This window comes from Rattus norvegicus, chromosome 1, assembly GCF_021556685.1.
Source record: "Rattus norvegicus strain SHRSP/BbbUtx chromosome 1, alternate assembly SHRSP_T2T, whole genome shotgun sequence".
Classification (NCBI taxonomy): Eukaryota; Metazoa; Chordata; class Mammalia; order Rodentia; family Muridae; genus Rattus; species Rattus norvegicus.
The window spans coordinates 86,225,842-86,252,382 of NC_141534.1; the positions used below are offsets into that span (position 1 = coordinate 86,225,842).

The following is a 26,541-nucleotide window of genomic DNA, read 5'->3' on the forward strand; positions in this document are numbered from 1 at the left end:
GCACAAAATAAAGAAAGAATATTAAAAGCAGTAAGGGAAAAAGGTCAAGTAACATATAAAGGGAGACCTATCAGAATCACACCAGACTTCTCGCCAGAAACTATGAAGGCCAGAAGATCCTGGACTGATGTTATACAGACCCTAAGAGAACACAAATGCCAGCCCAGATTACTGTATCCAGCAAAACTCTCAATTAACATTGATGGAGAAACCAAGATATTCCATGACAAAACCAAATTTACACAATATCTTTCTACAAATCCAGCACTACAAAGGATAATAAATGGTAAAGCCCAACATAAGGAGGCAAGCTATACCCTAGAAGAAGCAAGAAACTAATCGTCTTGGCAACAAAACAAAGAGAATGAAAGCACACAAACATAACCTCACATCAAATATGAATATAACGGGAAGCAATAATCACTATTCCTTAATATCTCTCAATATCAATGGCCTCAACTCCCCAATAAAAAGACATAGATTAACAAACTGGATACGCAACGAGGACCCTGCATTCTGCTGCCTACAGGAAACACACCTCAGAGACAAAGACAGACACTACCTCAGAGTGAAAGGCTGGAAAACAACTTTCCAAGCAAATGGTCAGAAGAAGCAAGCTGGAGTAGCCATTCTAATATCAAATAAAATCAATTTCCAACTAAAAGTCATCAAAAAAGATAAGGAAGGACACTTCATATTCATCAAAGGAAAAATCAACCAAGATGAACTCTCAATCCTAAATATCTATGCCCCAAATACAAGGGCACCTACATATGTAAAAGAAACCTTACTAAAGGTCAAAACACACATTGCACCTCACACAATAATAGTGGGAGATTTCAACACCCCACTCTCATCAATGGACAGATCATGGAAACAGAAATTAAACAGTGATGTAGACAGACTAAGAGAAGTCATGAGCCAAATGGACTTAACGGATATTTATAGAACATTCTATCCTAAAGCAAAAGGATATACCTTCTTCTCAGCTCCTCATGGTACTTTCTCCAAAATTGACCATATAATTGGTCAAAAAACGGGCCTCAACAGGTACAGAAAGATAGAAATAATCCCATGCGTGCTATCGGACCACCACGGCCTAAAACTGGTCTTCAATAACAATAAGGGAAGAATGCCCACATATACGTGGAAATTGAACAATGCTCTACTCAATGATAACCTGGTCAAGGAAGAAATAAAGAAAGAAATTAAAAACTTTTTAGAATTTAATGAAAATGAAGATACAACATACTCAAACTTATGGGACACAATGAAAGCTGTGCTAAGAGGAAAACTCATAGCGCTGAGTGCCTGCAGAAAGAAACAGGAAAGAGCATATGTCAGCAGCTTGACAGCACACCTAAAAGCTCTAGAACAAAAAGAAGCAAATACACCCAGGAGGAGTAGAAGGCAGGAAATAATCAAACTCAGAGCTGAAATCAACCAAGTAGAAACAAAAAGGACCATAGAAAGAATCAACAGAACCAAAAGTTGGTTCTTTGAGAAAATCAACAAGATAGATAAACCCTTAGCCAGACTAACGAGAGGACACAGAGAGTGTGTCCAAATTAACAAAATCAGAAATGAAAAGGGAGACATAACTACAGATTCGGAGGAAATTCAAAAAATCATCAGATCTTACTATAAAAACCTATATTCAACAAAATTTGAAAATCTTCAGGAAATGGACAATTTCCTAGACAGATACCAGGTATCGAAGTTAAATCAGGAACAGATAAACCAGTTAAACAACCCCATAACTCCTAAGGAAATAGAAGCAGTCATTAAAGGTCTCCCAACCAAAAAGAGCCCAGGTCCAGACGGGTTTAGTGCAGAATTCTATCAAACCTTCATAGAAGACCTCATACCAATATTATCCAAACTATTCCACAAAATTGAAACAGATGGAGCCCTACCGAATTCCTTCTATGAAGCCACAATTACTCTTATACCTAAACCACACAAAGACACAACAAAGAAAGAGAACTTCAGACCAATTTCCCTTATGAATATCGACGCAAAAATACTCAATAAAATTCTGGCAAACCGAATTCAAGAGCACATCAAAACAATCATCCACCATGATCAAGTAGGCTTCATCCCAGGCATGCAGGGATGGTTTAATATACGGAAAACCATCAACGTGATCCATTATATAAACAAACTGAAAGAACAGAACCACATGATCATTTCATTAGATGCTGAGAAAGCATTTGACAAAATTCAACACCCCTTCATGATAAAAGTCCTGGAAAGAATAGGAATTCAAGGCCCATACCTAAACATAGTAAAAGCCATATACAGCAAACCAGTTGCTAACATTAAACTAAATGGAGAGAAACTTGAAGCAATCCCATTAAAATCAGGGACTAGACAAGGCTGCCCACTCTCTCCCTACTTATTCAATATAGTTCTTGAAGTTCTAGCCAGAGCAATCAGACAACAAAAGGAGATCAAAGGGATACAGATCGGAAAAGAAGAGGTCAAAATATCACTATTTGCAGACGACATGATAGTATATTTAAGTGATCCCAAAAGTTCCACCAGAGAACTACTAAAGCTGATGAACAACTTCAGCAAAGTGGCTGGGTATAAAATTAACTCAAATAAATCAGTTGCCTTCCTCTATACAAAAGAGAAACAAGCCGAGAAAGAAATTAGGGAAACGACACCCTTCATAATAGACCCAAATAATATAAAGTACCTCGGTGTGACTTTAACCAAGCAAGTAAAAGATCTGTACAATAAGAACTTCAAGACACTGAGGAAAGAAATTGAAGAAGACCTCAGAAGATGGAAAGATCTCCCATGCTCATGGATTGGCAGGATTAATATGGTAAAAATGGCCATCTTACCAAAAGCAATCTACAGATTCAATGCAATCCCCATCAAAATACCAATCCAATTCTTCAAAGAGTTAGACAGAACAATTTGCAAATTCATCTGGAATAACAAAAAACCCAGGATAGCTAAAGCTATCCTCAACAATAAAAGGACTTCAGGGGGAATCACTATCCCTGAACTCAAGCAGTATTACAGAGCAATAGTGATAAAAACTGCATGGTATTGGTACAGAGACAGACAGATAGACCAATGGAATAGAATTGAAGACCCAGAAATGAACCCACACACCTATGGTCACTTGATTTTTGACAAAGGAGCCAAAGCCATCCAATGGAAAAAAGATAGTATTTTCAGCAAATGGTGCTGGTTCAACTGGAGGGCAACATGTAGAAGAATGCAGATCGATCCATCCTTATCACCCTGTACAAAGCTTAAGTCCAAGTGGATCAAGGACCTCCACATCAAACCAGACACACTCAAACTAATAGAAGAAAAACTAGGGAAGCATCTGGAACACATGGGCACTGGAAAAAATTTCCTGAACAAAACACCAATGGCTTATGCTCTAAGATCAAGAATCGACAAATGGGATCTCATAAAACTGCAAAGCTTCTGTAAGGCAAAGGACACTGTGGTTAGGACAAAACGGCAACCAACAGATTGGGAAAAGATCTTTACCAATCCTACAACAGATAGAGGCCTTATTTCCAAAATATACAAAGAACTCAAGAAGTTAGACCGCAGGGAAACAAATAACCCTATTAAAAAATGGGGTTCAGAGCTAAACAAAGAATTCACAGCTGAGGAATGCCGAATGGCTGAGAAACACCTAAAGAAATGTTCAACATCTTTAGTCATAAGGGAAATGCAAATCAAAACAACCCTGAGATTTCACCTCACACCAGTGCGATTGGCTAAGATCAAAAACTCAGGTGACAGCAGATGCTGGCGAGGATGTGGAGAAAGAGGAACACTCCTCCATTGTTGGTGGGATTGCAGACTGGTAAAACCATTCTGGAAATCAGTCTGGAGGTTCCTCAGAAAATTGGACATTGAACTGCCTGATGATCCAGCTATACCTCTCTTGGGCATATACCCAAAAGATGCCTCAACATATAAAAGAGACACGTGCTCCACTATGTTCATCGCAGCCTTATTTATAATAGCCAGAAGCTGGAAAGAACCCAGATGCCCTTCAACAGAGGAATGGATACAGAAAATGTGGTACATCTACACAATGGAATATTACTCAGCTATCAAAAACAACGAGTTTATGAAATTCGTAGGCAAATGGTTGGAACTGGAAAATATCATCCTGAGTGAGCTAACCCAATCACAGAAAGACATACATGGTATGCACTCATTGATAAGTGGCTATTAGCCCAAATGCTTGAATTACCCTAGATCCCTAGAACAAACGAAACTGAAGACGGATGATCAAAATGTGAATGCTTCACTCCTTCTTTAAATGAGGAAAAAGAATACCCTTGGCAGGGAAGGGAGAGGCAAAGATTAAAACAGAGACTGAAGGAACACCCATTCAGAGCCTGCCCCACATGTGGCCCATACATATACAGCCACCCAATTAGACAAGATGGATGAAGCAAAGAAGTGCAGACCGACAGGAGCCGGATGTAGATCGCTCCTGAGAGACACAGCCAGAATACAGCAAATATAGAGGCGAATGCCAGCAGCAAACCACTGAACTGAGAATAGGTCCCCTATTGAAGGAATCAGAGAAAGAACTGGAAGAGCTTGAAGGGGCTCGAGACCCCAAAAGTACAACAATGCCAAGCAACCAGAGCTTCCAGGGACTAAGCCACTACCTAAAGACTATACATGGACTGACCCTGGACTCTGACCCCATAGGTAGCAATGAATATCCTAGTAAGAGAACCAGTGGAAGGGGAAGCCCTGGGTCCTGCTAAGACTGAACCCACAGTGAACTAGTCTATGGGGGGAGGGCGGCAATGGGGGGAGGGTTGGGAGGGGAACACCCATAAGGAAGGGGAGGGGGGAGGGGGATGTTTGCCCGGAAACCGGGAAAGGGAATAACACTCGAAATGTATATAAGAAATACTCAAGTTAATAAAAAAAAAAAAAAACCCTAAACCCGACTGATTGAACAGTTGTAAAGTTAAGGTAATAATTGGTTGTCCAACAACAAATGCCCAGCCCTTGAAATATACATACAAGTAGCATTATACTGTCTGAGAAGATTTAGGAATATATACATTTATTTAGAAATATATTAATTATATATTTTAAAATTTTGCATATATATATGCATATATGTATATTACAGATATGTACATAGGGATGGATACCAGGGATGCAAGAATCTCTGATTGACGAGGAGCAAAGTCTCCTTCCAGTTTTAACCTGCACCCAGAGCATACCTGGAGTGCTGGCTCTGTACCAACTCCTACAAAACCCAAAGGACGTTCGCTGCCCAGGTGATCTGAAATGCCCAGGAACACAGGATCACAGAGAAAACTTGACTTCAATGAGATCAGACACACCCAGGAACATTAGAGTTTTGACACACTCAAGGTCATATTAGAGGTGACAACAAATTTCTCAACAACCTGCAAAATTGGGACCCCCGCAGGAACCATGGAAATATAAATGCTGCCCAGCCAGAGACACAGGTTCTTTCTTGCTTGCACCTGTGACAGAAATTAAACTAGGGCTCTGAGTCTTTACTTATTCATGCATCACCCAGAGAAAGCTTGACTCCCAGGGGCTCTAACACAACAAGACCTCAGGACCTTTGTCACATCAGGATTTCAGGATCTCTGAGGCAGCTTGAATACCAGAAGCTCTGACACACCCAGGATCTCAGGATCACAGGTCACAGGATTACAGGATCACAACATCAGAGAGACATCTGGATTCTGAGGAGTTCTGAAACAACCAGGATCACAAGAGGGACAAGCTCAAGTCAGACACAGAAACAGCAGGTAGCACTAAAAGTAAGCAGATAGTGAGAGGCAATCACAAGAATATAAGCAGCAGAAACCAAGGGTACCTGGCATCATCAGAACTGAGAACTCCCATTACAGCAAGTCCTGGATACATCATCACAACAGAAAAGCAAGATTCAGATTTAAAATCTTATCTCATGAGGATGATAAGGTACTTTAAGAAGGGTATAATTAATTCCTTTAGAGAAATGCAGGAGAACACAGGTAAACAAAACAGGTAAAAGTCATTAAACAGGAAACACAAAAATCCCTTTAAGAATTAGAAGAACACAAAAGCAAAAAAGGTGAATGGATTGAACAAAACAATCTAGGATCTAAAACTGAAAATAGAAACAGTAAGGAAATCACAAAGAAAAACAAACCTGGAGATAGAAAACATAGGAAAGAAATCAGGAGACAAGAGATCAGCAAGCCTCACCAACAGAATACAAGAGATAGAAGGGAGAATCTCAGGTGCAGAAGATACCATAGAAAACATTGGAATAGCAGTCAAATAAAATGAAAAAATGCAAAAAAAACCCTCATAAACCAAAACATCCAAGAAATCCAAGACAAAATGAGAAAACCAAACCTAAGTATAATAGATGTAGAAGAGAGTGAAGATTCCCAACTTATAGGTCCAGTAAATATCTTCAACAAAATTAAAGAGGAAAAATTCCCTAACACAAAGAAAGAGGTACCCATGAACATAAAAGATTGGAATAGAAAAGAAACTCCTTCTGTCACATAATAATAAAAACACAAAATGCACAAAATGAAGAATATTAAAAATAGTAAGGAGAAATTCAAGTGACATATAAAGGCAGACCTATCAGAATTATACCAGATTTCTCCAAAGAGGTTCTAAAAGCCAGAAGATCCTGATCAGAGTTCATTCAAACCCTAAGAGAACAAAAATATCAGCACTGGCTACTATATCTTGCAAAACTATCAATTAACATAGATAGAGAAAAAAGTATTCAATGACAAAAACAGACTTATACAAAATCTTTCCACAAGTGAATTTCTACAATGGATAAGAGATGTAAAATCCAACACAAGGAGGGAAACTACATCTTAGAAAAAGCAAAAAAAGTAACCTTCTTTCAACAAACACAAATAAGAGAGCCACACAAACATATTTCCATCTCTTACAACAAAAATAACCAGAAGCCACACTTTTCCTTAATATAGCTTAACATCAATGGACTAAATTACTCAATAAAAAAGACATAGACTCACAAGACAGGTCAAAATGAACCAGCATTGTGCTGCATATATGTAACAGACCTCAGTGACAATAACAGACACTACCTCAAAGTAAAAAACTGAATTTTTTTCAAGCAAATGGTCACAGGGAAGAAGTTGAGGTAGACATTCCAAAATCAAATAAAATCGACTTTCAACCAAAAGTTATTAAAAAAAAAGATAAGAAAGTTCATACTTGTCAAAGAAAAAAATCTACCCAGATGATCTCTCAGTACTGAATATCTTAGCTCCAAATGCAAGGACATCTACATTCATAAAAGAAACCTTACTAAAGCTCAAACCACACATTACACCTTACACAATAATAGTGGGATGTTTCTATACCCCACTTTCATTAATGGACAGATTATGGAAACAGAATCTAAACTGAGACACAGAGAAATTAAAAGAAGTTTTGAACCAAATGAATTTAACAAATATTCATAGAATGTTTCATCCTTAAACAAAAGAATATACCATCTTTGCACCTCATATTACCTTCTTCAAAATTGAAAATACACCTGGTCCCAAAGGGAGCCTCAACAGATACAAGAAGTTTGAAATAATCCCATGCATCCTAACAGATAACCATGTCCAAGGGCTAGACTTCAACCACAAGAAAAACAACAGAAAGCCCATATATACATGAAAGCTGGACAGTGCACTATTCAATGATAATTTGGTCAAGGAAGAACTAAATTCAAGGCTATTTAGAATTACAAGCAATTGAAGGCACAACAAACCGAAAATTCTGAGACACAATGAAAACAATGCTAAGAAGAAAAATGAAAGCCCTCAGTGCCAAAAAACAAAAACAAACAAACAAACAACAAAAAACCTGGACAGATCATACACTAACAACTTAACAGCACACATTAAAGTTCTAGGACAAAAAGAAGCAAATACACCTAAGTGGAAATAATACAATGAAGGAATATTCAAATTCAAGGATGAAATCAGCCAAGTAGATATTAAAAGATATATACAAAGAAGCAACAAAACCAGGAGATAGTACTTTAAGAAAATCAACAAGATAGATAAACCCTAAGCGAGATTAACAGAAGGCAAAGAGGAAAGTATCTAAATTAACAAAATCAGAAATGAAATTATAGACATAACAAAAAAACTGAGGGAATTAAAATATCATCAGATACTACTACATAGGCCTATACTTAAAAAAATAAATAATCTGGATGAAATGGACAAGTTTCTACAAAAATACAAAATACTAAAGTTAAATCAGGATCAGAGAAACCACCTAAACAGTTCCAGAAGCCTAAAGAAATAAAATAAATCATTAAAAGTCTTCCAACCAAATAAAGCCCAGGACCAGAAGGTTTTAACGTAGAATTCTATCAGATTGTTAATGAAGACCTAACACCAATACTCTTCAAAGTATTCCACAATATAGAAACAGAAGGAGCACTAATCAATTTTTTTCTATGAAGCCATAATATCACTTACATCTAAACCATACAAACCCTATCAAAAAAGAGAACTTCAGACAAATTTTCCATATGAATAATAATGCAAAAATACACAATAAAATTCTAGAAATCTGATTCCGATTAGACATCAAAATGATCATTCAACATGATCAAGCAGGCTTCATCCTAGGGATCCAGGGATGGTTCAATATACAGAAATACATCAACATAATCTATTATATAAGTGAATTCAAGTAAAAAACATATGATCATCTTATTTGATGTGGAGAAAACATTTGACCAATATCCACAACCCTTCATAGTAAAAGGTTTGGAAAGATTGCATATTCAAGGCCTATGCATAAACATAGTAAAAGTAAAACTAGTAGCAAACTAGTAGCAAACCTCAAACTAAATGGAGAGAAACTTGAAACAATCCCACTAAAATCAGACCTAGACAAGGCTGCTCATTCTCTCCCTACATAGTCATTATTGTACCTGAAGTCCTAGCCAGAACAATTAAATGTCAAAAAAGGGGTAAAAGGGATACAAATTTGAAAAGAAGAAGTGAAAATATCACTATGCACAGATTATATGATAGTATACTTTTTTTCTTTTATTTTTTTTCAGAGCTGGGGACTGAAACCAGGGCCTTGTGCTTGCTAGGCAAGTGCTCTACCACTGAGCTAAATCCCCAACCCCATATGATAGTATACTTAAGTAACCCCCAAAATTCCACAGAACTAAAGCTGATAAACAACTTCAGCAGAGTGTCTGGTTACAAACTTAACTCAGGCAAGACGGTTGCCATCTTCTACTCAAAGTATAACAGGTTGAGAAAGAAATTAGGGAAACAACACCATTCACAATAGTCACAAATAATATAAAAACTGTGGTGTGATTACAACCAAGCAAGGGAAAGATCTTTATGACAAGAATTTCAAATCTTTGAAGAAAGAAATTAAAAAAAAACTCAAGAGATAGGAAATCACCCATGTTAATTGATAGGCAGGACTGATATTTTAAAAATGGCCATCTTGTCAAAAGCAATCTACAGATTCAATGAAATCTCCACCAAAATCCCAACTCAATTCTTCACAAAGTTAGAAAGAGCAATTTGCCCATTCATTTGGAATAACAAAATCAAAAAACAAAAAACAAAACCAACAAACAAACAAAAAAACCCAGGAAAACAGAAACTATTCTGAACAATAAAATACCTTTTTCAGGAATCACAATCCCTAACTTCAAGTTGTATTAGAGAGAAATAGTGATAAAATCTGCATGGTATTGGTACAGAGACAGTCAGGTAGATAAATGTAATAGAATTGAAGAGGCAGAAATGAACTCACACACCTATGGCCACTTGATACTTCACAAGGAGTTAGAAACATCCAGTAGTGAAAAGAAAGCATTTCCACCAGAGGGTGGTGCTGCTTCAAGGAGGAGGTCAGCATATAGAAGAAACCAAATTGACCCAGTCTTCAACGCTCTTCGACAGAGGAATGGATACAGAAAATGTGGTACATTGAAACTATGGTGTACTACTCAGCTATTAAATCCAGTGAAATTCACAGGCTAATGGTTTGAACTAGAAAATATCATCCTGAGTGAGATAGCTCAATCACAAAAAACAAAACAAAACAAAAAAAAAGAAAAAGAAAAAAACAAAACAACACGCACATCTGCACATGATATGGACTCACTGATAAGTGGATATTAGCCCCAAAGTTCAGAATACCCAAGATACAATTCAACATGACCACATGTAGCTCAAGAAAAGGAAGACCAAAATCTGGATGCTTCAGTCCTACTTCAAAGTGGGAACAAAATACTCACTGGAGGACATGTGGAACATAGATTGAAAGAAAGTTTATCCAGAGACTACCCCACATTGGGATCCATCCCCTATACAGTCACGAAACCCAGACAGTATTGTGGATGCCAAGAAGTGCATGCTGACAGGAGCCTGATATAGCTGTCTCCTCAGAGGCTCTGCCAGAGCCTGACAAATAAAGAAGCAGATGCTTAAAACAAACCTTTGGAATGAGAATACAGTCCCCAGTAGAGAAGTTAGAGAAAGGACTGAAGGAGCTGAAAGGATTGACAATCATATAGGAAGAACAACAATATCAGTCATCCAGACAGGTCAGAGATCCCACGGACTAAACCACCAGAGAGTACATGTGGAGCTACCCATGATTCCAGCCACATATGTAGCAGAGGATGTCATTGTAGGGAGGGCATAAGTGGAAGAAGAGGCCCTTGGTTTGTTGAATTCTCAATGCTCCAGTATAGTGGAATATTAGGACAGGGAGGAGGGACCTTATGGGTGGGAGGAAGAGCACTATCATAGAGGCAGAGGGAGGGGTGATGGGAGTGGGTTTTCCAGAGTAGAAATCAGCAAAAGGGATAACATTTGAAATGTAAATGAAGAAAATATCCAATAAAAGAAAAGGGAAAAAAAGAAATGAAGATATATATCAATGTAGGAATATATAAATAAAGGAATATATTTAGGAATATATATGCATATGTATATGTTTATGTACATGTGTGTGTGAATCTATCTATATCCATATATATATATATATATGTGTGTGTGTGTGTGTGTGTGTGTGTGTGTGTGTGTATCTATCTCTATCCATATATGTGTGTGTATTTATCTATATCCATTTATACATATGTGTGTGTGGTGTGTATGTGAATGTGTGTGTGTGTGCATATGCAACCTGAATTAATTAAAAAACAAATATTAGAAAGATAGAAAGGAGGGAATATGTCAGTGTTTTTGGGAGAAGAAGGGGGAAATGGGAAATGATGTATATAACTATATTTCATTATTATATTTTAAACATAAAAGAAATAAATTAAAATAATTATTCTTCATAATTCTGTACCAATTATCCTAGAACTCATCTCTTTAAGCTCAATTCCCTAGCCAAAAATTTTACCAAATCCAGATAAGATAAATGCATATATTTGAATGGTCACAAATCCATTATCATATTTTAGAGAGATAATTCTAAGTTTGTCTATGTAGTTTCAGCAAAAACTATTTATAGATTCTATGGCAGAGGGACTTATAGAAAAATCTTTCTTACTAACTAGGAGCTATAATAGATTAGAATGTGGATATGTGTGATTCCTTGTAGTTATTCTCATTCAGTTTCATGGGAGATTCCTGTGGCTACTAATCTCAGTAGGCAGATAGACATAGCATGACACTCTGTGTACAACTGATCTTTGAAAATTGATGCTTTGTCAGGCTGCTTCCCCTATGAACAACTGTGTCTTCAGTGATTTACCGACAAAGAACTTGGGGTATATGGTATAACTGGTTCATTGACTTTGATGACATGACAGTAATATTGCACTGTACACTAAAGTTTGAACACTACTTGTCTTATATATGTATTTTCTGAATCTTCTAGTGTGATATTTCACTTTCTTTCTTAAAACTAAGATCACATGTAGTGGTCCACATCTTGATACTCTAATGTAGTCTGATGTGGAGAAACATCAGCATCACCTAGTGCATGAGAATCCCACCTTCATACTTCTGTAAGAGCTTCAAATTCTGTCAGGATAAAATAAGTTCAAAGAATGTGAGTGAAAGAAAATCTCAACCATTGGACACTGACCTTGGCCTTGGAACTGAAGAGAGACTTGGAGAAAAGATGCATGGGAAGATGGGAGGTTATGAGTCGTGGTCCTTTCTTTTTGATTAACATATCATATCCTAAATCAGTCTCTATCCAGGGTGAGCGATCCCAGATGGTCACAGATTGGATCCACTTGGGATCTCCCTTGGTCTGAATCAAGCAGACAATTTCAATCAGCCAGTTTGTTCCTGAATAAAAAGAAAGAGTCACTCATTTCAACAGTACTTGCAAAAAAGCCTCAAGTAGAATATATACCCATAAAATTTAAAGTGTTGCCCACTTTCAAGCACATAGACTAGTGTTCACAATGTTCACATTGTGTAAGTACAAAGTATATTCACTCAACATTAATTTTAAGACTTCATTTTACAAAACTGAGACCCTATACACACTAAACACCAAAGTGGCAATGGACTATCTCCTCCAGCTCTGGGCTACCATCATTCTACATTCTTGTGGAGTGAGTTTGACTTTTCCAGATATTTCACAGTGATGAAGTAATAGTATCTGTCCTCTAAGACTACTTTTCTGAGTTTAATTCATTGCCATTGAAATGCAACAATACTGCAGTGTATGACTGAGTACTTCTTTTTAGGTGAATTAATTCCCTCATGTATATTTACCACACAGTTACATTTGGATTTATGTGTTCATTTGTTATTGTCTGGTTTTTTTTCCCTGGATTCCCACTGCTTTTAGATTTTTCTGTGTCATTTTGATTTCAATGTCAGCAGTCTAATACTTACCCTAGTTCTGTGCTTCTTCTACAGTGCAAACATCTGTTACCCAAATCATCATAATGCCACGTTTTTTCTCTTTTTTTCGGAGCTGGGGACCGAACCCAGGGCCTTGTGCTTGCTAGGCAAGCGCTCTACCACTGAGCTACATCCCCAGCCCCATAATGCCACTTTTTGATTGCTTGAGTTTTTAGACTCCAGTTCCTGGACAAGGTCCATGTTAATTCTACATGGCACTTTCCTCTCCTCCACGTATCCTTACATACAGCCCTTTAACTCTTGATGCTCTTTCTTTTCTTTATTCTCATCACACTCCCTCTTCTTCTATCTCTTCACCACAGATAAAGACAAATTTGAGATTCTGACTCACGGTATACTCTCATTGTTCTAGTGCCATAGCTGATCACCTTTCCTCACATAGGTCATATGTAAAGTCTTTCTCTGTGTGGAACATACACAAATCTCCATTCCCACAAACTTTTTTAAACATTCGATATGTAGAGCACTCCACTCCTCACCCACAATAAATGAGGTCCAAAGCCCTAACCTCCCTTATACAATTCAGAATCAGTCTTACTGACAGTCCTTACCTGACTTGGGATAAGTCAATAAGATCAAATCTTCTTCTTTCACCACAAACTTATTACAAACATTTTGCAAAGTTTCTTTTGGAATCCCAAAGGCAGGAAAAGGTATTCCTTCAAACCAAGTATAGTCTGGCATTATAAATAGCTCTGTGTAGGTCCTGTTAGGATTCCAGCCCTTGCCCACTGTTCAGCTTATAGCAAATGCTGAGAGGTAAGATTTATAGTGGAGTTAAAAGAATCATTAACATTCTCTAGTCTGTTGTGAAACTAACTACTGATAGGAATAAATAAATATTGTAACACACAGTCAAAGGTTATTGTATTGAGCAATTTCAACTCACACAAAGAACATTCTGCAGCATTTGTGAGCCCAAGTTCATGACCCCCAAACAGAAACTCAGTAAGAAGTAATAGGACATAAAACTGCAGGATAATTTAAAATATCTTCTAATGCAATTTAGCTTTCAGAATGATTTTAAATATGCAGAAAAGTGACAGAGATCATACAGAAACTTTCCGTGACAATTTTTTAAATTGTAGTTACTTTTGAGAAACTTATGGTACATTAGCAGCCTTTCTTCTTCCTCTCAAAGCCTTCCTTTCATTACTTACACTATGATCTCTTCTTCAATATTTTTGCTCTTTATATATATACACATATGTAGTTAACCTACTGAGTCCATTCAGTTGCTCTTATATGTTGCAGAGTGTGGTTGAAATTGGAAAATTAATGTGGGATTTCATCTTCAGGCACAAATTATTCTCCATTTCTTAGCAGCCATTGATATGATGTATTTCTTCTTCTAGAGTATAAACTTACAGAATTTTCCCTTGCCTCCTTGTTATGCCTAATAGTGCTATTTTGCTGGTTTGTTTGAATAACTATACTGTTAAGAGTTCCTGTGTCTATTTTCTCTGTTTTGTCTAAGAGAGACACATTCTACCAACAGAAATCTAGTGACACTGGAGGATTTCTATACACTCCTCTGTGATGTTTTCCATGAGTCCTAGGTTTAAATGACGTGTTGAAGACATACCACCTAGGGTTGGGCACCTTACTGTCAATTATTATCTACATTTTAGCCCACTGTGAATCCATGGAAGAGTCCCCATATGTTGTTAAAAGAAGAATCTTTAACAAGGGATGAGAAACAAATTTACCTGTGCATATAAGAACACATATTTAGAAAAGAACTGGAAATTATACTGGTCTAGAGATCTGATAGCAGTAAGCTTCTTTGGTATTTGTCCTTCACTCACCAGGTGGTTGCCTACATTTATAAGATAAGACATAACTTCCCACTTCTTTAAAATATTTTATTGTATTTTATTTGAATATTTATTATTTACATTTCAAATGTTATTCCTTTCCCAGGTTCCCTTCCATAAGCTACAATCCCATCCTGCCACACTTCTTATATGAAGGTGTTCCCACTCCTCAACCAACCTCCCTCCCAGTCTTTCTGCCCTGATTTTCTCCTATGTTTGGGTGTCCAGCCCTGGCAGGACCAAGGGCTTCTCTTCCCATCCGTGTCCAAAAAGGCCATCCTTTGTTATATATGCAGCTGGAGCAATGGGTCTGTCCTTGCTCTTTGGATAGTGTTATTGTCCCTGGGAGATTTGATTAGTTGATATTGTTGTTCTTATGGGGTTTCAAGCCCCTTCATTTTCTTAAATCCTTTCTATAACTCCTCCAATGGGTACCCTGTTCTCAATTCAATGTTTTGTTGTTCCATTAGTCTCTGTTTATGGCATACTCTGGCTAACAGCCAGAGTATATCAGGAAACAGCTATATCAGGCTTCTGTCAGCATGTACTTTTTGGACTCATCCATATTGTCTAGTTTTGGAGGCTGTATATATAAGGGTTGGATCCAAAGGTGAGGCAGACTCTGAAGGGAGGGTCCTCAGGTATTATAATGTTCAGTTTTCTGAGGACCTTTCAGACAGATTTCCAGAGTGCTGGTTGTACCAGCTTCCAATTCCACCAACAATGGAGGAGTGATCCTCTTTCTACACATCCTGGTGAGCATCTGTTGCCACCTGAGTTTTTGATCTTTGCCATTCTTAATGGCATGAGGTAGATTCCCAGGGTTGATTTGATTTGCATTTCCTTGATAAGGATGTTGAACATTTCTTTAGCTACTTCTCACCTAATAGATATTTCTTAGCTGAGAATTCTTTGTTTAGATCTGTATATGATTTATAATAGGGTTATTAGGTTCTCTGACGTCTATATTCTGGACTTCTTTTTATATATCAGATATAATATATCTGTTGGGTGTATGATTAGTAAAAATCTTTCCCCAATCTGTTGGTTGACGTTTTATCCAAATAAGAGTGCATTTTCCATTACACAAGTTTTGCAATTTTATGAGGTCCCATTTGCTGAATCTTGATCTTACAGCATTAGCCATTGGCGTTTTGTTCAGGAAATTTTCCCCAGTGCACAGGTGTTTGAGTCTCTTCCCCACTCTTTTTTTCAATTAGTGGGAATGTATATGGTTTTGATGTGGACGTCCTGTTCCACTTGGACTTACACTTTGACCAGGGCTATAAGAATAGTTCAATTTGCATTTTCTATATGCTGTCGTCCAGCTAAACCAGTACCATTTGTTGAAAATGAAATCTTTTTTCCACTGGATGGTTTTAGCTCCTTTGTCAAAAATCAGGTGATCAGAGGTGTGTAGGTTCATTTCTGTGACTTAAATTCTACCGCATTGATCTACGTGCCTGTTTCTGTACCAATACCATATAGTTTTTATCACTATTGCTCTGTAACGCAGCTTGATGTTTGGGATGGTAATTTCCCCACCATTTCTTTTATTGTTGAACATAGTTTTTGTTATCCCGGGTTTCTTGTCATTCCAAATGAATTTGCAAATTGATCTTTTAAACATTGAGTTGGAATTTTGATGGGGTATGCAGTGAATCTGAAGATTGCTTTTGGGCAAAATGTCCATTTTTACTATATAAATCCTGCCAGTCCATGAGCATGGGAGATCTTTCCATCTTCTTAGATCATCTTCAATTTCTTTCTTCAGAGACTTGAAGTTCTTGTCATACAGATCTTTCACGTTCTTGGTTAGCCTCACACCCAGGTATCATATGTCATTTGTGACTACTATGAAGTATATTGTTTCCATAATTTCTTTTTCAACCTGTGTATCCTTTGACTAGAGGAAGGCTACTGATTTGTTTGAGTTAATTTTATGCCCATCCACTCTGCTGATGTTGTTTATCAGGCTTAGTAGTTCTCTGATGGAACTTTTGGGGTCACTTAAGAATACTATCACATCATCTACAAATAGTTATATTTTGAATTCTTCCCTCTCAATTTTTATCCCTTTAACCTCCTTTTGTTGTTTGATTGCTATGGGAAGGACTCCAAGTACTATACTGAATAAGTAAGGAGAGTGGACAGCCTTATCTAGTCCCTGATTTTAGTGGATTTGCTTTAAGTTTCTCTCCATTGAGTTTGATGTTGGCTACAGGTTTGCTGTATATTGTATCCCTGGGATAAATCCTACACTATTATAATGAATGATCGTTTTGATGTTCTTGGATATGGTTTGTGACAATATTTTAAGTATATTTGCATCAATATTCATAAAGGAATTTGGTCTGAAGTTTTCTTTCTTTCTGAGCCTTTGAGTGGTATAGGTATAAGCATAATTTTGGCTTCATAAAAGAAATGGAATAGTGTTCTTTCTGTTGCAGTTTTGTGGAATAGCTTAGGCAATATTGTTATTAGGTCTGCTATAAAGGTTTGATAAAATTCTCCACGAAACCCATATGGTACTGAGCATTTCTTTGGTTGGGAGACATTTAGTAACTGGTTTTATTTCTCTAATCATTTTGGGATTGTTTAGATGCTTTATCTGATCCTGATTTAATTTTGGTACTGGTGTCTGCCTAGAAAATTGTCCATTTCATGCAATTTCCCAGTTTTCTTGAATATGGCTTTTGTAGTAGGATCTAATGATATTTTTCAATTTCCTTAGATTCTGTCCTTCTCTCTCCCATTTCATTTCTAATTTTGTTAATTTGGATATACCCTCTGTGCCTTCTGGTTATTCTGGCTAAGATTTTTTCTATTTTGTTGATTTTCTCAAAGAAGCAGCTTCTTGTTTGGTTGATACTTTGTATAGTTCTTTTTGTTTCTACTTGGTTGGTTTTAACCCTGAGTTTTATTATTTCCTACCATCTACTCCTCTTGGGAGTATTTGCTTTTTGTTGTGCTAGAGATTTTAGGTATGCTGTCAAAATGCTAATGTATGCTCTCTCCAGTTCCTTTTTGGAGGCACTCAGAGCTGTGAGTTTTCCTCTTACAACTCCTTTCATGATGTCCCATAAACTTGGGTATGTTGTGCCAATTACATTAAATTCTAAAAAGTCTTTAATTTCTATCTTTATTTCATCCTTGTCCAAGGTATCATTGAGTAGAGCATTGTTCAACTTCCATGGGTATACTGGTTTCTGTCACTTTTGTTTCTATTGAGTACCAACATTAGCCCATGGTAATCTAATAAGATGCATGGAATTATTTAAATCTTGTATCTGTGGAGGCCCATCTTTTGTGTCTAGTTATATGGTCAAATTTAAAGAAGCTACCATGAGGTGCACAGAAGAACGTATATCCTTTTGTTTTAGGGTGAATTTTTCTATAAATATCTGTTAAATTCATTTGGTTCATAACTTCCTTTAGTTTTGTTGTTTCTCCATTTAATTTTGTTTCCATGATCTATTTATTGATGAGAGTGAGGTGTTGAAATCTCTGTCTATTATTGTGCGAGATGCAATGTGTACCTTTAAATTTAGTAAGTTTTCTTTTATGAATGTAGTTGCCCTTGCATTTTGGATCATAGAGATTTAGGATTTATAGTTCATCTTGGATTTTCCCTTTAATATGAAGTTTCCTGCATTGTCATTTTTGATATCTCGTTGCAAAAGGTCGATTTTATATGATATTAGAATGTCTGGACCATCTTCTCTCTTCAGACCATTGCTTGAAAAAAATTTTTACAGCTCTGAACACTGTGGTAGTGTCTGTCATTATCACTGGGGTGTGTTTCGTATAAGTAGCACAATTCTGGGTCTTTTGACCTGTCCCGTCAGTTAGTCTATGTCTTTTTACTGAGAATTGAGCCCACTGGTATTAAAATATATTAAGAAAAAGTGTTCCTCCAGTCGAAGGGGAAGCCCTGGGTCCTGCTAAGACTGAACCCCCAGTGAACTAGACTGTTTGGGGGAGGGCGGCAATGGGGGGAGGGTGGGGAGGGGAACACCCATAAGGAAGGGGAGGGGGGAGGGGGATGTTTGCCCGGAAACCGGGAAAGGGAATAACACTCAAATGTATATAAGAAATACTCAAGTTAATAAAAAAAAAAAAAAGGAAAAGTGTTCCTTTCTGTTATTATTGTTGTTAGAGGTTGAATTATGTTTGTGTGTCTCTCTTATTTTGGTTTTCTAGCAAGAAGATTGCTTTTTCTAAGGTGTAGTTTCCCTCTTTGTGTTGGAATTTTCTATCTCTTATCCTTTGTATGGCTGGATTTATGGAAAGATAATGGGTAAAGTTGATTTTGCCATGGAATATCTTGTTTTCTCCAACTACATTAATTGAGAGTTTGCTGGGTATAGTAGCCTGTGCTGGCATTTGTGTTCTCTTAGGATCTGTATCACATCTGCCCAGTAGCTTCTGGTTTTCATACTCTCCAGTGTGAATTCTGGTGTAATTCTGATAGTTCTACATTTATATGTTACTGGACTTTCCGCCTTAATCATTTTATTATTCTTTCTCTTTTTTGTGCCGTTGGTGTTTTGGTTATTATGTGATGGAGAAATTTCTTTTCTGTCCTTATCTATTTTGTGATTGGTAGGCTTGTTGTATGTTTATGGGCACCTCTATCTTTAGGTTAGGGAAATTTTCTTCTATAATTTTTTGAAGATATTCCTGCCCCTTTAAGTTTGGAATCTTTGTTCTCTTCTATATCTATTGTCCTTCAGTTTCATCCTGTCATTGCGTCTTGGATTGCCAGGATGTTTTGGGTTATGAGCTTATTGTGTTTTATATGTTCTTTGATGGTTGTGTCAATATTTTCTATGGTATTTTCTGCCCCTAACATTTTCTCTTCTATCACTTGTATTCTGTTGGTCGTGCTTTATCGATGACTCCATATCTCTTCCCTTGGTTTTCTTACTCCAGATTATCTAACTTTGTTATTTCTTTATTGTTTCTACTTCCATTTTTAGATCCAGAATGGCTTTGTGAAATTCCTTCACCTGTTTGGTTGTGTTTTTCTATCATTCTTTATAGGAATTTTGTGTTTCCCCCTGAAGGGTTTCTATTTATTTACTTTTGTTGTCCTGTATTTCTTTAAGGGAGTTATTTATGTTCTTAAATGCCTCTATCCTTATGTCATATTTAAATCCAAATCTTGCCTCTCCAGCGTGTTGGGACATCCAGTATTTGCTTTGATGGGAGAACTGGGCTCTGATAATTTCAAATAATCTTTGTTTTTATAGCTTAGGTTCTTGTGCTTGCCTCTCTCCATCAGGTTGTCTCTGAAGTTACCTTGTCTTGCTGTCCATAGCAGTGGCTTTATCCTCCTATAAGCCTGTGTATCAGCATTCCTGTAGATCTGTTTTCTTTCGTCTAGATCTGGGAACAAAGAACTGTGGGACTGGGTCAGATCCAGGAGCTTCCAGAAACTGGAAGGTACCTGTCCCAGACTGCTTCTGGGTCTGTGTGTTCTTAGGCCTCCAGGAAGGTTACTCAGAGCAGAAAAGCTGATCTTACCTTTACTCCTGCCAACTGGCTTTTAGCGCTGGATGCAGGCAGAAACTGGAAGGGTCCTGTCCTTACTGCTACCAGGTTCCTGGGCCCAGAGGGCACAGGGGGCATTAGGCAGGTTCCTCTTGGGCCTGGAATACGCAGAATTGAAAGTCTTCCCTGTGCTCTCAGGATTGCTGGCACTTCTGAGAGTCTAGCTCCCTCCCCCACTAAATTTGGATACAGCTGTGGGACAAGTTTAGCTTCTGGAGCAGGGAGAAATCAAAAGGGCTTCCCTTTTTGGATTAGGCATTAGGTCCAATTAGATAGCTTTGTGTTCCTGTGGTTGTTTTTCCAATCATGTCATTCTTGTGCCTCACAGTCTTCATACCTGCATAATTTGAGTGATTTTTTTCTCTCTCTTGGCATATTAAGTAACATTTTACTTTATGAGAATCCCTTCACTGGGAAGAGATTTCCAAGCTATTCTATTTCAATTCCTCCAAATGGTCTATCTGAAGTACATTGTGGCTTCAGCATCATTATTTCTTTTTAATTCTTAGAGATAAAAAATGTTAACAATAGCTGGTGTTGTATTGGGGTTTCTCATATAGTCTCCTGACCAACGACCTAAGAGAAAGTTCCTCATGCATGACATTGTGGTTTTTTTATGTAGTTCATAGTTCTTGGGAAAGAACATTATCATGCCAAAGGGCACAATATCTTTAAACTACAAATTAGTATTTCACACATATCTGTACTATATGTTATTTTAGACAAATATTGGATGATAGTATTTTCTATATCTTTTCAAATATCCTTAGTATTATTCATCCCTACTTCTCTTCTGTCGCTGTGTATTAAGCTTTATGTCCTAATGCAATCCAACCCATTTTCCAATTTCTACCTTTGTAGCACCTTATGAGCTATTCCAGTGTCTAGAGTTCCTCCCCCAATTGGTCACTTTTTACATTCCTTTTTTCCATGGTTACTCTGACCCTAGGGTCATGAGAGCAGGAGAACTGACTCTCCCTCTAGCCAGCTGCCATACTCAAGCAGTAGTCTCATACATTGCAGGAGTTGTGAGTGAGCTGTCCCCTGAAGTTATGAGTATAGGAGACGTGGCACTACCACTCATCTGCTGTGGGTAGAATGGATAAGGGAGAGAACCACCCTCCTTGATTATCCCTCACCATCTGCATCACTTGGGAGAGCTAGCCATGGAGTCACAAGAGCAGAAGAGATATCTTAGCCCTCATAGTTCCAACACTCAGAAGAGAGGGCCTTATAGAGTGTCTGTCAGCACATTAGATTTGATCCTGGTGTCAGGAGTCCAGATCAGCCAACTCTAAGAGCATGGTCAAGGAAGAGAATGGCCTCACCACTTTTTTTGACATTTGTAACATGGTCAAGGGAGAGATGACTGCCCCCCTGACCTGTTGTCATATACAGCAGGAAGGACAGCAGATCCCTAATTCATCAGAGCTTGTGAGCTGTTCTTGTCCCTCACCTTTTGCAGCATTTGGGAAAGCAGGCACTGCATCTCACATGGGCAATACTGTAGAGCTGGCCTTTGTTGTGGAGGTTGAAAGTAAGCCAATGAGTTTGGGAGAGCCAGCCCTTCCTCTCATCTGTTTGGCAGTGTCAGAAACAAAGTAGAAGTGCTTTCCTCCCTTCCATCATACCTCACCATATATTTCAGGCAGGATACCTTGCTCCAGAATCATGAGAGTGGAAAAATTTCTCATATCTATTACTAGCTAGATTACTCAAGAGAGCAGGGCCTCTATTCTGCTTGGGCAGCACAGGAGAGTTGATCCTGGTGGTGGAAGTTTCTGGTGAGCTGACTCTGAGTACATGAGAGTGGGAGAGCCAGCTGGTTAACCAGCTCAGAAACTTCTCGACCCGGATCCATGACTTTGAATTAGTCTACACCAACATCCACACAATTGATGAACTGCTGGAGTGCATGAGGGGTCTGTCTTGAACAGATCCAAAAGAAAAGGATCTCCATGACACAGGGCAACAGCAGGATATCCAATAGGAGTTCTAGAATTTGGGAAGTAACAGAATAAAGTATCAGAAGCCAGAGGTCCCATACCAAATCGAAGAGTCGCTGCAATGAATATTTGCCAACAAAGATGTATTGGCCAAAGAGTACACTGTGGGACACATTGTGACACACTATAGATTCCTCCATGGGATATTTTATTTTTTCTTCCAGGTATTTGCATAGGAATAAGACTGCTATTGTAAAACTTGAAGTGAGTCTTAACTACTGGAAGACCCTCCCCAATTGAAGCACAAGAACAGAGTTCAATGCAAATGCAAGAGATTTATGTTCTAGCACTTCAGGGTTCACCCTCAATCAGACTTGCCTCATGGCAAGAAGTGAGAAGATGACTCTGAATGGCTATCACAATCAGTTTTTATACTTTTTAGTGTTGCAGGTTACTAGTTCTCCTGCTCTCATGGCCCTAGGGTTAGGGTAACCACAGAAAACAGGAATGTAAAAAATGACCAATTGGGAGAGGAACTCTAGTTGCAGGTGACATTAGCAAGGTATCAGTTTAAACTTATTTGCCAAGATATTGACTTATAAATCTATTGGCTAGCAAGCATCAGTCAGTACATTCTGTGAATTTTTGACTCAATAATGTTCCTATGGGTGGAGAATGGAACTTGCTCTATCATCAGTTGGAGGCAGGAAGCTGGAACCAGCCTAGCCTTATATAACACTGGTGAATGCCACTAGGATCCTTCAGCTATGTGGAGGAAGAGATGAGTGTAATTGGGGTGCATGATGTGATATTTATAAAGAACAAATGAAAAGTTAAACAAATGAAAAATAAAAACAAAGAGGCCCATATATTTAAATTTTTGAAAAAATGATATTAATACTTAAGTGAAACATTAATGGGCCATTCTAATAGAGGTATAGAAGAAAATAATGCTGAGAAAAAATTGGATGAGTTATCTGTTGCTGAATCTTGCTTGGTCATGTGAAAAGGGACTACATAACAGGTTTCCTGCCCTTGGGACAGAGTCAGCAGGGAATGGGCCTTCACAAATATTGGTAGTTGCTGTAAGAGTAAGGCTTGTGTGTGGGGGGTCATGTTTTTCTTATGAGGAATAACAAAATTAATGACTCTCATGATAATCAAAGGAAGTACAAGTCCAGGAGGCATAGAGTGTCTAATGTCTCAGCAAAATGGTAGAACTCTGTGACCTTCGGGACGCCTCTTAAAGCTGTGGGGAAAAGCACTGAAAACATGTTCACAATTACATAATTTCTCAATTATGTAAACTATAAGGGTGCAATATGAATTATATAAGGAACTTCACAGACAAAAGGAACAGAGGCAGATGCAGTATGAGTCAGCTTGTCAGAAAGATACTAAGGAAGGAGATACAGAGATATCCAAATTGGTAATCATAAGGCAAGACCCCACCCAGCTACATTTTTTCTGTTTATTCTTACAAAGACACAGAGATTCCTGAGTTCATGGTCAGCTTCCAACCAAGGGAGTTTAGGTCTAGGCCCAGATATAATAGGAATGGTAATTTTAGGGGAGGATCTCACCCACCTATATTATCATCTACGAAGGCAGGCATATATTGGAAATTTATTTTGCAATATTAAAAAAATGTACTTGGTGTCCTTCTCCTAAAATTGAAGTGGGCTGGGTCATAGAATATTGAATCCTGGGATTTCAAAGCATTGAATCATTTACATGGTTTTCAGTATTCACTCTTGTATAGTGTGAATAAACAAACAGGTTTACAAAAGGTATAGTTTGAAGAGAAAAGGAGTACCAGATAATGCAATGCTAAAGCCAAATCTTGTACTGTAGAAGATACAAAGTTTAAAGATTGGTTTCATGCTAAATGAAAACAGGGGTTTGTAGCATCAAGGCATGACTCCACATAGGTAATCCTGCAACGTGTGAAAGGAAGAAAGATGAAGTCTTAGGCTGTAATGGCCATTTCAGGTTGTCAACTTGACTATATCTGGAATGAACTATGATCCAGAATTGGAAGTATCAACTGTGTTCTATTTCCTGAGGCTAGGAGATACAAGTTTCTGACCTAGATCTTGGCATGGAGATCTTGAGGAATAGTGGCTATAAATCCCAGTAGACTAAGGTAAGGTGATCTCTGATTTCAAGATGACCCTTGAACAAAGCAAGTCCAATGTCCAGGAATGGTGTTACACACCTTTATTCTGGACCACACCTTCTGCTGGAGACATACATAAGGACATTGGAAGAAGGAAAATTTGCCTTTCTTGCCTGCTTGTATTTACTTGCTAGCATATTTGTTGAATCTACTAACCTTGTGGGACTGAGCCACTATTAGATCCTTGGATTTTGCATTCACAACTGGTCATTTTTGGGAGTTGCATTTACAATTGATCATTGTTGGAGAGTTGGACTATGCACTGTAAGTCATGATAACAAATACCCATACTGTATAGAGACTATCTATAAGTTCTGTGACTCTAGAGAATCCTGGCTAATACACAGGCCTAAACAACAACAGAAATTGTATTCAAATGTAACTCAAAAAGGGGGCCAAATTGCAGCCCAAGCAAGCAGAAAATTTGTCAATTTCTGCTATGTCTATCTGATCATAATCAAGAAAAATACAGGGAAGAGTTTACAGAATCTATTTTGTTGAAGTTCTGACTCCAGTCATAGTCTATCTTCTATCTCTTTATACTGCCTCGGAAATTTAAGATGTGTAGTCTCCATTGCTTTGAATTTTATCCATGGTTGCCATGACTTCCTGGAGGTGGTCCATTGCAAGCTTCTGAGGATCTTGTGATTCTTAATTTCATATACTTTGCTCCTAGTGGTGGAACTAGTCAGTGTTACACTGAATCAACTCTACACACACTTCCACTCACTTGCTCACTCTGAATTTTCTACCCTTACCTCCCCATACAATATCTTCTGGTTTTACTCTGTAAACAACTCATCTGTATACAGATCTATAATGATTATTTATCCAAAAGTTTTTCCAGGGGAAGCATGACAGCAATTTCATGCTTCATTGTAGCAGATCAATGTAAAATACTACTCCCCCAATACCAACTAAACAACTAGTGAAGACCCTATTCAACAGACTCAGAACTATACCTCTAACAACAATCCTTTTCAGTTCAAAGCAATTAATTTACAACATGCCATCCATAGACCACTTGAAGCTCAAGAAGAATGCAAATTAAGTGCAGATGCTTCACTCCTTCTTAAAAGAGGGAACAAAAATATTAATAGGAGGAGATATGAAGAAACAGCCTGGCATTCAGAGCGTTCCCAACCTGGGGATGCAGCATATATATATATATATATATATATATATATATATATATATATCCACCAAAACTACATAATATTAATGAAGCCAAGAAGGGGATGCTGGCAGGAGCCTGATATAGCTGTCTCCTGTGAGTCTCAGCCAGAGCATGTGAAATACAGAGGGAAATGCTAGTAGCAAGCCATTTAACTGAGAACGGAGTCCCCATTGGAGGAGTTAGAGAAAGGACTGGAGGAACTGAAGGGGCTTGCAAACCCAAAAGTACAATACCAACAACATTAGCTCTGAGGGACTAAGCCACTACCCAATGATTCCACATGGACAGACCAATGGCTTCAGGTGCATATGTAGCAGAGCATGGCCTTATTGGGCAACAATAGAAGAAGAAGCCTTTGCTCCTGCCAAGGCTGGATTCCCCAGTGCAGGGAATTGTGGGGAGCTATAAGGGGGTGTGTTTGGGGAGGGGGAACACCCTTATATAAAAAGTGAGGGGGGAAGAGATAGGGGGCTTATTTGTGGAAATGTAAATAAAAATATACAATCAATCAATCTATAAATAAATAAATAAGAAAGTATTTTGGCTATATACTAAGAAAAAAACTTGTTGCTCTGAACGTATAATGAATATATTATAATGAAACCCTGTTTTGAACTTAATATCAACATCCTTCCTATCAATTTATGTAACCGTTTATCTCTGAGATAATTTTCTAAAAAAAACTCTTTGTCTAAGGAGGAAGAACTTACCAGAGAAAGGAAACAAAGTTGTTGGTTGAATGGTTTTGCTTTGGGAGTTTTGCCCCATCCATCTGTCTGTCCATCCATCCATCTATCCATCTATCATCCATCCATCCATTCTTCCATCTTTCTGAGGTAATTTTCTAAAAAGACTTTTTGTCTAAGGAGGAAGAACTTACCAGAGAAAGGAAACAAAGTTGTTGGTTGAATGGTTTTGCTTTGGGAGTTTTGCCCCATCC

General features: G+C 37.8%; 1 protein-coding gene across 1 annotated transcript in view; it reads right to left on the bottom strand.

Moving 5' to 3' along the window:
- Positions 1–13,668, bottom strand: part of Sult2a6 (sulfotransferase family 2A, dehydroepiandrosterone (DHEA)-preferring, member 6) — a 51,127-nt gene extending 37,459 nt beyond the window's left edge. The window contains exons 1-2 of the mRNA NM_012695.4: positions 13,478–13,668; positions 12,130–12,338 (exon numbers count right to left, since the gene is read on the bottom strand). Coding sequence (NP_036827.3) covers positions 12,130–12,338; positions 13,478–13,610 — 342 coding nt within the window. The 5' untranslated portion in view covers positions 13,611–13,668. The remainder of the gene's footprint in view (positions 1–12,129; positions 12,339–13,477) is intronic.
- Between the last annotated feature and the right edge of the window lie 12,873 nt (positions 13,669–26,541).